The sequence below is a fragment of the Neodiprion virginianus genome, chromosome 6 (assembly GCF_021901495.1).
Source record: "Neodiprion virginianus isolate iyNeoVirg1 chromosome 6, iyNeoVirg1.1, whole genome shotgun sequence".
In the NCBI taxonomy this organism is placed as follows: Eukaryota; Metazoa; Arthropoda; class Insecta; order Hymenoptera; family Diprionidae; genus Neodiprion; species Neodiprion virginianus.
The window spans coordinates 6,837,026-6,851,422 of NC_060882.1; the positions used below are offsets into that span (position 1 = coordinate 6,837,026).

A 14,397-nucleotide genomic window follows, 5' to 3' on the forward strand; every position below is an offset into this window, starting at 1 on the left:
GGCAATAATTATTGCGATACTCGTCCGCCGTGCAACGATATTGTACGAATATTGTATAACATTTATAATTGTATTGTAACCCCTCGGACCGATATCCTCATCGACGCCTTTGTCGTCGAATTATATGTGTATACATAACAATGGTGTATATATTGTATAATCTGACTAACAAGAAGACGACGAAAAGTTCGTTCCTTTTCTCTCGTTGTATGTACAGGTATTATGTATATTATGTAGATATAACAATAATAAAAGCGAAAATTTGTCTAATTAGAGAGAGCGACCCCGGCAATTCACCCGCGCCTTTGTCATGTTCATTCATTCCGCGAGTGCGAATTCACCCCGATGACGATGCCGGTACTCTGTAGAGGGGATGAGGAGTGGGGCGGGTTGGTTCACCCCTCGTCGAAATTTCACACCCCCTGAACACCCCCGGATATCTTTTCCGCAATTGGATCAATTCGGGTCATCGAAGATCACGCGCGTTAAAAATTATTTCCGCCTGACGTTCTATAGGTTACAATCGTATACAACGATTAACAATAATTTTACAACATCCGATAAACGGAACGACGCGACACGGAGCTTTCTTTTTCCGCACAGGGTGCGTGCGGGGCTTTTTAAGTGATACACTGCGTAACTGATCGACCTGTTCGCCCAGTATCTCGTGATTCTCGATAACGAATAAGGCAGAGCTTTTTAAGCGCGATGTACTTGTCAGGTGTGACATTCGTCCATTACGCAGAGTATAAGACGCATGAGGGATGCGCTCGCTATATCGAGAGGCGGCTTACTAGGTATATTATACGCTTTCCCGCGTTCCCTTTACTACTTGTAGATTACATAGCGAAGATGACTGTTGCCGCAAGCAGCGGCACCGGCATCGCAGCCGCATCAGGGTATGTCAAGTGTATATTTGGAGCAGCTGAAAAAATTGCTTTTTCACAGGGATTATCACTCATATATGTATAGACCTATAACCTATACCTACATAACTTCATCTACCTCCAACTTCAACTCTACCTACACTGCGTGCACGTATTTGTTTTAATCTATTTTCGGATGATGAGAGAGAGCGAGAGAGAGAGAGAGAGAGAGACGGAGGAAGGGAGGGAGGGAGGGAGGGAGAGAGTGAAAGGGAGACTCGCGAGAACGCATTATAACCCCGGGCCTTTGGCGAAGCGTGAAAAAAATTGGTATAATATTTTGTATAAACATACTGGGTGCAGGATTGGAAAAAATAGATAATGTGAAAAAAAATAAAATAAATTAAAAATACACCGAACATACAGAGTATTCGAAAGAAAAAATCACGCTCGTCCATCTATCTATATACACACTAGGTATACACATATAATATGTATACGATGAAGGGTGAAAAATGACAACCACGGAATTTCTTTGATATCCCGTTGACGGATCGACGCGCCTACTTTATACCGAGGCGTTCAAATGATGATGATGATGATGATGATGATGATAACAACAACAACAAAAACAACAACAATAATAATAATAATAACAGGAATGATGATAATTATTATCGTGCCTTTTTTCACCTTTAACGATTGCGTGCAATTATCCGTACGTCGATGGTCTGCATATACGGTAAGAATAATAAAACGAATATAGTATAATTATACGCACCAAGGCGCCTGTAGTTGAAAAATAAAAAATTGAAGAAATTCAAACTCCCGAATGTATATAATTTTTAAATCGATAAGCTGCGCAATATCGGAGGTTGGCTATTGGACGGATGAACTGCCATGTACCTACAACCGGTGGTTATTACATAAAGTGATATTACGGTGGGAGGAGCACCCGGGTGTCGGTTGATGTAAAGGAGTAGTGAGACGTCTTCTCGCGTTCCTGCATGGAGGGTGTCACAGGTATAGTTACGAGTATAGGTACAGATGCATCAGCGGCGGCAGCAGCAGATATTAATTTCTCTTCCGTCGCGCGAAGCTCATTTATCAACGAGGCGTTTGAAAATTTATTTTTCGAAAGGTTGCAGTGCAAGCGTACGTTATAAGCGCATATATATATACATATATATATATATGTATATATGTATACAAGTATATCTACTACCACGGAGGCAATGCCATCGCATAACTGCAGGACTGGCGCTCGTTTGCAGCTTGCGGCTTGCAGCTTGCAGCTTGCACACGGCGTATATGGGATCTTCGGTATATAAGATACGGTGTATAAACCTACGTACAAAATACATATACACATATAAGTGAAATATGCCATCGTGTTTCAAGAACACATTGCGACACGTCGCTTTTACATATTGGACCGGAAGTCTTGGCCCATTTTTCTCCTCGGGGATGCTGCTGCAGCCATGGCCAGCCCGTAATAGGGAAGAATAGATCCGTAGATCTCTTCCTCCTCCCTCTCCAGTGAGAGAAGAGAAAAAAAAAACCTACGGGACGTCGCAGCTGCTACAATAGCTGGAAAACGGGAAGAGAACCCCTCACGGTAATTAATTAGCGAGTTAAACTGATCGCGGTTTTCTTTTGATTAGCCGATGTAGATTACACGTGTACACAACAATGTCACCGTGCACTTTGCACAGCGTTGTTATGTACCATGTACCGGTTATGCGACGACGAAGACGATTCATCAAATTTTATTAGTATTGTCATTATCGCTTGTTTACTTTTCTTTTTCATTATTCTCCCGAGCTTTTGCGGTCGCGTTTTTTCCTACCGAGCGAGAAGACGCCGGCGGTTTAACCTCCGGCAGAGCTGCGGATTAAGGAGTAAACGTTAAATTACACTGCAGTCTGCGGCGAAGGAGAAAATGAGAAGTAAATGAGAAGGAACGAGAACGAGAGAAGGAGGATGGAGGAGGGTAGAAAACGGAGAAAAAGAAGCACTCTTTCTCTTAAAGTAACCGCGCGAAACGGGATAAGATTACTTGAGTATAATAATAATTATTATAATTTTTTCTTTTTCTTTTTCTGTTTTTTTTTCTCTTTCCTACCTCATGCAATTTAAACCCAAAGCACGTTATTATTTTCGTCCCCGCGCACGTCGTATGGCGCTAACGATCGTGGGAACAATGAGCACAATGTTAATGAGAAAAGTAATTATGTGAGGAATTCTTTCGTTCATTCTTTCTTCTTCCGCTTCTTTTTTTTTTACTCTCGCTTTCTTTTTTCTTTTTTTTTTCCATTACTTCTTGCTTCACTTTCATTTTCTTCTTCCTCGTCTCCACCTTCGTTTCCGAGCCCGCGGTATTTTATACGCCTACTACATTATACATATACCCTACGTAGGTATTGTGCACACGGTACGCCGCCCACTTATATTCCTCCTTTTATTTTATGCCCGGAAAATCGGCGAAGGAAATGGAACGCTGTGATGTTTCACCCCGCGAGGAGAGGGATCTTCGAGGGTCTTGAGGGGGAGGAAAACCGCGAACACCAAGTGGTTCACAGCCCTCGTAGTCTGCAGGGTCGCACCTTACTCCTTCTATAAGTCCGTATAATCCGGCGAATTGTTCACCGAACAACGGGAAAATATTACGGAGAACGGCGCGCGGTAAGATTTCCTAATTTTCAATTCTACCAATTTCGCCAAATTCAACAACCCCCTAAATCGCAGCTCGACTCTGCGCAGCTGGTTAAACCTATTGTACACAAATGACAATATAATTTAAACGTTAACATATAGATTTTTTTTCAGCTATTAATTTTACAAGAAAATTTCAACGTCAATTTCAAGTTTCGAATACGAAATTTTCTCAATCAAATTCCTTATCACTTCTACCCCGAGTGCATAGATTTTCAAGTTTATAAATACCTTGTTTACATACATAAAAAATATTTCCCGTTCGACTATATAAAAGATCGCAATACGTAACATTTGCTTTCTCTCTCTCTCTCCCTCTCTTTCTATCTGAGCTTTTAAAGTCAGCGAAACGTATATTATGTAATCAATTAGATGGGTAAACAAATAAATTCCTTATCCCATCACGCTGTGCGGAAGCGCGTAGAATCTGTTGCAGAAATTAGGGATGAAGAAGAGTCGATAAAAGCGTGCAGTAGGATGAATTAAAGGTAGGGGAGGAATCGCTGAGGGATTTTATGCCGGGGGGATGAGGGTAGTGGGATCAGTCGGCGGGTTTAATGAGGTTACCTGCAATTACATGCATTAGTACCGTGCTCGTTGACGGGAACGCGATTCACCTCGTGCGGAAGAGATACCTTATACCTCTATCTCTATAGTTATACCTGTACGAAAGCGCATGCGCGCAAAGATTGCACAGACAATCGTACGATGCGCGTATAGGTGAAGGTGTATCCGCGTGCAAAAATGCGCATATGTTAACACACCGATTCGCGGAACTGGAGTGCAGATTCGAATTAACGGTGGACCTGCAAGTGCGCGAAAGCGCTAACCGCCGAGCTTTAACCTTCGGCGCGAATCGCGGGTAAGCCGTTAAGCTCTCCGAGTTTACGAATTCCCACTGCAAGCGCACCGCAGCTGCGCGAATTACAAACGCGAAATCGCAGTGAGGGTGGGTGCGGCGTCAGGTGCACCTCAGGTTCACAAAACGCGTCGTAGATACGCCTCGATGCGCCGAGGGCGGTGCGTCGTCCTGACGATCAAACGCGACGGCGTCGCGACGGTTCGCGTCGCGCTTTGATCGCTCGGAGAGATAAACCCGCACCCGTTGCGCGCAGACAAACACAAACACACACCACACACACACACACACACGGTGGAGTGAGACTCGCGCAGGGGATGATAGCGATGGCGCTGCTTAAAAGCACAAATCCATTTAAAAGCTCGGGGTGAAAAAAAAGGGCGGCCAGATTCACAACGCGTTCATGGCTGACCCTTTGCGGCGGAACGACATCGTTACACTTTTATTTACCAACCCCTCGAAATATAAAAAAAAGCAAACGTCCCGATACGTATCATTACGGGATAAAAAATCCCAAGATTTATAATTCCTATATTAGAACTCTTCAAGTCAAAATTCTTTGCGTAGAAAAATTGATGATTCGGTATTCCAGCAGACTATGAATATCTCGACAAATTGAAACGACAGAGAACAGTAAGTAATTTCAATTTCACATCAAACTATGTTCCAAAATTCTGCAAACATCGGCCACTTTATACATGTATCCATGTATGTATACCTATGACGGCATTGGATTCGGTACATGCTTCACAAACGCTCGTCATGGCCGATGGCCGTTGCAGCGGGAATAATAACGCTTTGCAGTCCCCCAAGATTAATTCGGGATGATACCGCGGACGCGTGTCGGCAAACAATCCCCCGTCCCCGATTTCAGGGAATGCATAGTTAGTCGATCGGCTTCCCTTTCCTGAACTCCTGCAGCAGCCGGGGCGACTCGTGAATCCGGGAACCGACAATACCTACCGCTAATTCCCATTAAACGTCGGGACGTGCTAACGGATGGATGAATCGTCCGTCAACGCGATCTGCGCCCCGTTCGATGTAACGTATACTACACGTGTGTATCTACCTGTGACAACGTTGTAGGATTCACGGCTTCGTACGGCCGTATAAAAATATTCATTTCATCCGAAATTATTGGAAATTTTTTGGCAAAGAATCAGACGACTGTCGGTACGTAATAGAAATTACATGAAAATTGCCCTGATATTATAAGAACATGATATAGTTTATTTATGACTCGGTTTATCCAAGATGCGATAATTTTGCCAATTTTTCTTGTTAGGGTGATATTTTTGTGAACAATAATTGTTTAATACATTTTCTTTCAGATTTCTCGCGGTGATAATTACTTAATGTTGTAATAAACGAAAAGCACCCGCGATGCGGAACTTTCTGTGGGGACTTACGTGTATTACACGGCCGCCATATTTGTCATAGCTGGTTTGAGAGAGCGAGCTACTGCCGGCTACGTGGCGCCGTTCCAATACATGTCATAACTGGTTGGCGTTAAAAAATCTAGGAACAAGACAAATTCGCCCGCCGGACGATAAGGACGGTGAACAATATAATTAGTTGCGTATCGATGTCGACGATTATAGATAGTTATTAAACGTATGACGCGTGTCATCCTACACGTCTGTCGGTGTGTGGAAATTTAGGATCTGTGGGAGCAGGCAATGATTAAGTGGGTTTAGATTTTCCGCGGTTTCCATACGCACGTGTCCGTACATCATGTGTACGTTACATGTATACAATTCAAAAGCGAGAACTCTAAATTGACTAATGATACGGAGTCGATAAAAAATGAGCCGACCGATAGAACTGGGTATCTTATAGATTACGGTAGAAGAAGAAGGAGAAGAAGAAGACGGAGAGGAAGAGGAATAAGAGGAGGGCGAAGCGGGTGGAACAAGAAGAAAAGCAAGAAAGAGGGACTTCCTGCACTGGAAACTGCATCATGCGTAGACAAATGACCGACCACGATAAACCAGCTCGTAATAAACTTGCCGAGCAATCAGTCCGCATCAACATACATTTATTTCAGGCGCCATCGTGAACGCGTGCCGCGTTGCCCTGTACGATGAAATAATCTCAACCTACTGATATTTACTATGCTTTACGATTCAAGATTTTGAGACCACAAAATCATGGTTAATTTTAGGTGTTGATTAATTTAAGCATTCGTAAAATACGAAACACTTATAATCGTATAAGCAATTACTAAATAACTTAGGTTGAACAGTTGTGGTAATTCTGACTTGACGTGGCGCAATCTTTTTCATCGGTCGAGAGTTCAGCTGTCGTCATTGTGCAGTTAGCAAAAAAAGATAAATAAAAATAGCAACTACTTTGACAATCGTTAGACACATTGTACTTTTTGAATAAAGATGTTTAGTTCGTCATTCCCTGCAACACATTTTAATCCTAGTATCGAAAAATTCTTTCCCATTTTCAATTGTTCCGAAATCCCAGTTTTGCGAAGAGGTCTCGTAAAATTTGAATTACCAAAAAAGCTCGAAGCTAATTATCATACCGAATCACACGCGCCGAATCACGATCCTGAAGCTAGCGACGTTCGTGTATCCACGCATATCAGCGAAATTAAAGATTGAATAACTATTTCGTAACTGCTAAATGATTTTTAAGAAATTAAATTGGCAAAATGTCTTCATTAGGTACCTGGTGTACTACTTTATTGCAATTTGAATAGATATAAAGTTTATAAACAAAAATCAAGGTTTGTTCAAACTTAATAAAATGTATCTTTCAAAATAATATTTTTTTTGCCATTCTTTAGTTAACGCGAACAGTTGATTTTCATATCGTTAATAAGTTTCAATAACATGCATTCCAACAAGGTAGTATGTATATATTTTTCGGGAGAAAAATCCACTTATTGGTAACTAAAAAAAACTCCATTTTTTAAACCAACGAAATTCCTCAAAAATAACCTTTCTTTCTGTATAAAAAAAAAAAGCACTAATCCGAACAATTCGTCGGTTCAGATCGAACGAACGGATTCGTAAGAAAATAATCTCTTGGAAAAATGAAAAAACAAAAAAAAAGAAAAAGAAAAAGAAACAATTCGTTCCTCCAATTGTACAATTATACGAACTTGAATCTCCTGAAGTAAAATTTCCACACCCACGCATATATCCCACAGACTTCTTCCCATGATTCTTCCGTATTTTCAGGTTGTATCGACGGCTGTTAGAGGTAAGAAAAGGCGATCGGGTGGCGGAAGGACGGCGATAGCGATCGATGGTCGTCGGCGATTGGAAGGCGGCGGGGCAGGTGGACGAGGCCTATAAACGGCGTCGGGACGCCGCGCGGTTACTGGCGCCTCTTGCCGGCCGCTCACGCGACTCGCTGCGGCGACGAGGACGAGGAAGGGGGAGGAGAGGAGCGAAAGGAGGAAGAGGAGGAGGACGAGGAGGAGGAGGAGGAGGGCAGGGCCACGGAAGCTCGAGGTGAAAGCGGCGAGCGCCTACCTGCGAGGCTGCTCTAGCCGGGCGGACCGCGCACAATAGCCGAGAGAGAGAGTGAAGGAGAGGAGAGAGAGAGAGAGAGAGAGAGAGAGAGAGAGAGAGAGAGAGAGAGAGAGAGAGAAGAAAGAGAGGCGAGGCGGCTGCACCTGTGCCTCGTCGGCAGGTAGCCCGGGGAGGACGGGGAGGGCGATCCGAGGCATAACAGGTGGAAAGGTGAGGGTAGAGCCTCGGCCTCTAGGAGGAGGAATCCCCACCGTCGGCTCCTCTACGCCCTCCGCACGCGATCGGTGAGGAGGAGGGGGTGGAGGCAGAGAAAACCGGCGACCGCCTTGCCACCTCCCACGTAGAGAGAGAGAGAGAAAGAGAGAGAGAGAAAAAGAGAGAGAGAGAGCGCCTTGCCTCGGCCACCGTTGGCTGTGTCGTGTCCCTCGGATTACAACGTCGTACGTGGCAGGCTCGGGGAAAATCGCCGAGAGAGAACATGATGGAAGTTTTTTCTGGCAGACCAATCGTCTCGATTGACGAAAATAATTTCTCTTCTCTAATGAATGTGATATATGTAACACCTGTCACCGTAAAGCCTAGCAGCTAAGTATTTCGTACGACGAGATTTTTGAGGAATAAATTTTTTTTACACCAGGTAACAAAAACTCTACACTGTAAAATTAGTCGTATACGTAGGTACATAATTGTTAGTCCGAAGTCAACGTTTACAATAACCTCGTGAATTTCACACGTGTAATTAATTGATATACATATATGTATAATGTGAATTGGAATTTCGAAATTTGAACAACTGTTTTGATAATCTCTATAACGCCTAGTGAATGATTTTTTGTTTTGGTTTAAGTTGCGTTCTGCGGGGTAAAGTTTCAAACAAATCTACCGGTGGTGTTGTAGGTGAAAAATATCTGACCTGTAAACTCACCGTTAAAACGCCACCATTGACTGGTGCGAATTCGCACTGCAAGTGTGCGGATTTCAAGGGTTGAATTGCACGGAAATGAGCACGTAACCAGATCAAAGGTCGTTTGCAAGAGCTGATATTTCCCAGCTTAGAGAATATAATTGCATGACGTAAATTGCCAATATCTGAATCGTCGATCTGTAATAAAATACCTAATTCTGGAAATGATAATTATTATCCTGACACAGGCTGCCTCTGAATAACATTTTACACCGTGAAAAATTAAAATTCCTTCTATTTCCCGGTCCGCGGATGATGGATGTTGCGTTACAGTTTACAGATCGAAAATATAAAGGATCTATTCATCCGCGCGGCGCGTTCTGTCCGACCCACGGCGGTTTTGGATTGTTCTTAAAACAGTGAAGAACAAAGCGCGTTGTTCTCCTCGAAACCGTCCAACATATACATATACCTAATGCGGCGTATTAATAGGGGGTCCGATCTTTATTTCCGGAGTCAAAAACTGACGTGGGCGCAGGTAAAACCGCATGAAAACGAGTTTCGTTGGTGTAACTAAAAAAATCCGGTATAACGTGTTACTAATATTTTTTCCCGCCGCCACTCGTGACTAAATTTCCTTGTAATCGTAGCGAAAATTTGATGTTGGCGCAGAAGATAAATTAATGCCACGACTTTGTTCAATGGAAAATACATAATAATTGTAATAGTCAGAAAAATTTATACAGTAAATTGCCAACTATACTCACAATAAAGCTGCAGTTACTTGTACACACATGATATACCAAAATTTTTTTTCTCCCATTCCAACGATACGTAATTTTTTACAGTAAGTATAAGAGACTATATTTCTCCTCGGCGAATTATACACGAGCTGACAAAGCAGACGGGGTGAACCGCGATTCCGCAGAAGCTGACAAGCATGGCAGGGATCAACTTCAGGGCGGTGAATCGCCTATTAATAATACACCGAGCTGCAATGTCCGAAATATCAATGGAATAGATTATACACGCGTCGAATTATAACTACGGACGAAACACCCGCGGATCAATAAATCACAGGGTGGTATATTTAGTTATCGGAGAATCCCGGCTATCCGCGTCCTTCTTATGTGTTATCTCACCGGTATTAAATGATCGGATGTGATATTTTCAGTAGGAATGGCATCGCTCGGTTGTTACACGCCTAAACGTGCCTGCTGCTATTTGTTACATCCCATATTTAACGCTCTGCTTGCTCCCGCTTCCTCTCGTCGACCCAATTATCCATCGATCGTTTCGGTAAGATCATCCGCGCGGTTAACCTGGATCCATCGAAATAAACCGAATTCCAGTATTCTTAAAGCTTTTTGCGATCTACGCAACTGTCGATCCATCCAAAGAAATTTCCGAATCTATATCAGATGACGTAAGAGTAAAACTACGCATTCAAAACCTCGAATATTGTACGATGCGCAAAAAATTCTTCGAAACCGAGTCCACTACTGGTTCAAAAATTCTAATCAACGCTGATTTTTACGGAAAAATCATCCCCTCAATTATAAATGTTTCAAGTTCTTCGCCTTTTACATTGCCGACGATCAGGTTCCGATATTATAACGATATCGCGGTGACGATAAAAATATCCTTTGCTGCAAGTACTCGGCGCACAACGATCAGCTCTGGAGGAACGTGGGTTGCAGAAATATCAGCGATTCCACCGCAGGTATTACCTTGTGTTACCGGTTCATTAGGCTGCGGGCCGTGAGGACGCCGAGGATCGCGTTATTCCAGCCAACGGCCGAAGACGAGTGCGGTAGTTATACTCCTGCGGACGTTGCGTGTAAATGTCGTAGAAAACGAGGTCCTCGTTTTACGCTGACGTGTCACAGCGTTCGTAAAGTTTCGCAAAGAGCAGAATATATAACGCAAACAAGAAACGTATGCGGCAAACGAACGCTACTGCGGATGATAGGTTACGATATACGAGTACCCTATATCCTATATATACTCCTCTTTCGCAAGTAGGATGTGTAAAATAGCAATGGCGGCTTGCTCCTTGTCTTATGTTGTCATATACATGTTTATTCGCGATGTTATTCTACGCATACGGGAATGATTTCGTGAAATTGACAAACTTTATCCGTAATATATTCACCGTGAAGGGTTGAAAAAATTACGAAAGAATTATAGACAGGTACGCTTAGTTTCGTAGAAGAAAAGGAAATAGTTACTACTAGTCCACACGGTTTATTACTATATATCACTGTTAGAAGAATATAACTAAACATAATGTCCCAGCAGGTTCGCTTTATATTTGGGTTATTTGTTACATTTCCGTTAGTGAATACGACTCACATTTTTTTTATTTTACCATTTAAATTATCATATCAACGTTTAGTTTGTAACTTCTACTTTATTTTCAATCAGTAACAGACTAAGAAAATTATTAAATCAGCCCAACAATTTTAGTGGACCTGTTGGGACATTTTTTTTTCTAACCGTGTATTCAGCTGCATTTTTTTTTTTAACAAATTAATCAGACTTTTCCGAATGAAAAATCGGTTCTTCAAAATCGACCCAAATTTCCATGGATTCGTGAGTAGCTTTCCAAAAAATTCCATTCTCGTTGTTCAAAAAACTGTGGATCGTTTTCGTTTCCGTTTTTCAAACAACTTACCGATCAAATCTTTTACAATTGCGTATAAATAATTTCGTATAAATAATACATAGGTATAACGGTAAATATATAAACAGTGTCTTCGGGAGGTAGCTCGATGCGGTGAAAATTAATCCTACAATATCCCTGTATTCTGTACATCCGTAAATCGCGTTGCGAATTTTTCTCAATCCGAATGAATTTACGACATGCGATCGCGAGGCAGCGCGGCGATGGCCTCGACCGGTTAACAAGTCGGGTTGAGATGACCGCTGCAGGGTGCTTAAACAGCTTGCACAAGCTCGGAATCCTCGCTCGCGGATGCGTCCGATCGGCTAAGCTCCCTCTAATAGCGTGAATTTCAAACTGACATAAACGTACACGGCCTGCGTAATTATACATACATAGTATAGAATATCGTGCATAAACCGGGAATGACGATGGGCTGATTGGCCGAGAGCGAGTAGCTTCGTTTCATATTCTCACCCTCTATTATACGCGTACATACCGTACAATGAATATAATATAAAGGCAATGAAAAGAGCAAAGAATAATCTGGCACGTTCGCTTACGACGGAAACTCAACGAGGTGGCAATAACATGTTGCAGCTCCGCGGACAAGCCGGTAGAATTATTTCTTACGATACCATTCAGAGTTGCAGTTTGCATGTATTATGCATACAAATGTAATAACGAAACTTGCGGAGAGAAATCAACGGCACGTAAGTGACTTAGTTGCAGGGATATACCTGCGTTCCGCGTAACCTGCCTCTTATTATACGCCTGCCTGCGTACCGCACCGTAATAAGGAGTCGCTAATTGTGTGCAGAGAATTTGCGATAAGTGCAGCAGCTTGCACCTCGTTTACGCGTGAAGGGAAAAAAAAATTAATTTTTTTTTATAAATAAATAAAAATATTTTGCAGCGTGTTCGGTTCGGGAAAATCTTGCGCGTAATTATAAAGTGTACTTGCCTGTGCATAAAATCGTCGCGACGCGCGGTAAAAAGGAAACAATAACGATAATGTTGACAATAATAATAACAACGATTTCGGTACAGGTATACGTGTATACGAATTGTCGCCGAAATTACAAACAAACAGTGAAATGTTGAACGGGGTGCGGGGCAGGGGGGGGGATGAAAATTTGTCTGACCTTGGTCTGGTCCTGCTGCTGGAGCAGCTGTTCCCTGAGCATCTGAAGCTTGAGTATCATCTCCGAGAGGCATCGCTCCTTTTCTACGAAGTTGTCGGCGCATAGAACCCGATGAAGGGCGGCTGCCCCGTCCTGGTGTCCTTCCGTCGCCGTGTTTCTTCCCGCAACCTGCGACGGCGCGACGCTGTTCGATATGCCGGTGCTGCTGAAACAGAGGGTTCGCTTCGTGTGAGACAAGTTCTGTACGAGTGCTATACTGCAGCACACCTGATGTATAATCCAGGCGCGCAGCGTAAGGGTTTTCGGTCAATTTCATCCCTCTCAGGGACGGTGGCTCGGAGGGATCGAGGTGTCTCTTCTTCACGCTTCTACGGAGGGCGTCGGGACGCCGGACGCCTGAATAATTAACGACTCTTGCGGTTTGGTTGCCGCGCAATCTCGACGAGCCGAGTGTGTTTGCCCCTGGCCATTTCTCCTTCTCCTTCTACCTTATTCTACTTCTTTCACGTTTAACCTGAACGCTACTCGTTATTCCCGGACGCGGTGGTCGACTTTCCTCTCTATAGTTCTCGCGTTTTAACGTGGGGGGATAGAAAAAATATTACAACCGAAGGATTTCAATAACGCAGGTAAACATGGGATAAAATACTTGTTAATTGCTGTAACGGAGATTCGGTAACGTTGCAATTAATTGGCTTGGAAGATTCTGTTCCATCGTACCATTCAATTTATACTCACGGTGCACCGTTTATACGTTTTTTTTTTCAAAGAAGTTCTAGAAAAATATCGTATTATAATATCTACCAATTTTTCAACCCAGTAACAATAACGGGAGTTCATATACTTGGTGTGCTTTTGTTGCGTGCAAAGTATATTCAGGCACATAAAATATGATTAGCTAAGAACGGTGATACTCGAGAAGCGGCGAGGCGGATTCATTTGATGAAATAATAAGAGAGCCGCAGGGGGAAGGACTGTGCATGACCTTCTTTGGCGGATGATATCCTATCGATGACGACGACGGTATGCGTTGCAAAGAGCGGGATCTTTTTCTTCCTCCTCCTCCTCTTTTTCTTCTTCTTCTTCTTCTTCTTCTTCTTCTTCTTCTTCTTCTTCTTCTTCTTCCTCCTCTGTTCGTGCCCAGTGACCTCATTGACCTCTCCGCAGTTGTATATCCGACCAACCGACCAGCCGTGACGAACAAAAGCCTCATTCTGTTATTATTTATTATTATATATTCAACGAGCCGACTCGCGAACGACGAGCAAGAAATTCTCTCTCTCTCTCTCTTTTTCTTTCTTCGTTACTTTCTTTCTCTCGCTCTGTGAACGAACCAAAAGGGTTTATAATTCCTACGAAAAGCGGAGATAAACGCACTGCACCGCTTTATACATCGTATGCATTATATACTCGGTCTTTACAATGTCGAAGCAGTTCTTTTTCCCCTCCACCTTATCTCTGGTAATTCCCTTTTTCTCTCTATCTTTCATCGATTCTTCTCCTCCTCGACGCGCCGAGATCTTACACAAAATTTCTCCCGCACGTTTATAGTTACGATATACCGAACGACTCGAGGGCGATAAGTTATATCCGGCACCGTATAATTGTCTCGAGTGTACAACGACAATATTGTACATGATTATACTTTCATCCGCCCAGCTTATGCGTGTAATTACCTCCCATGCCTCGTGTTTATTCGCCTTTTGTCCTTTTCATACGACCACCTGCCTTTTTACCTCACTTTCATGC

General features: G+C 42.9%; 1 protein-coding gene across 3 annotated transcripts in view; it reads right to left on the reverse strand.

Annotated features, from left to right (window-relative positions):
• LOC124306891 (transcription factor Sox-5) overlaps nt 1-14,397 on the reverse strand; it is a 133,452-nt gene that overhangs the window by 15,351 nt on the left and 103,704 nt on the right. For 2 of the 3 annotated variants that reach the window (XM_046768017.1, XM_046768015.1), the window contains one exon: nt 12,649-12,853. In XM_046768017.1, coding sequence (XP_046623973.1) covers nt 12,649-12,853 — 205 coding nt within the window. The remainder of the gene's footprint in view (nt 1-12,648; nt 12,854-14,397) is intronic. The other variant, XM_046768016.1, reaches the window with a different exon arrangement.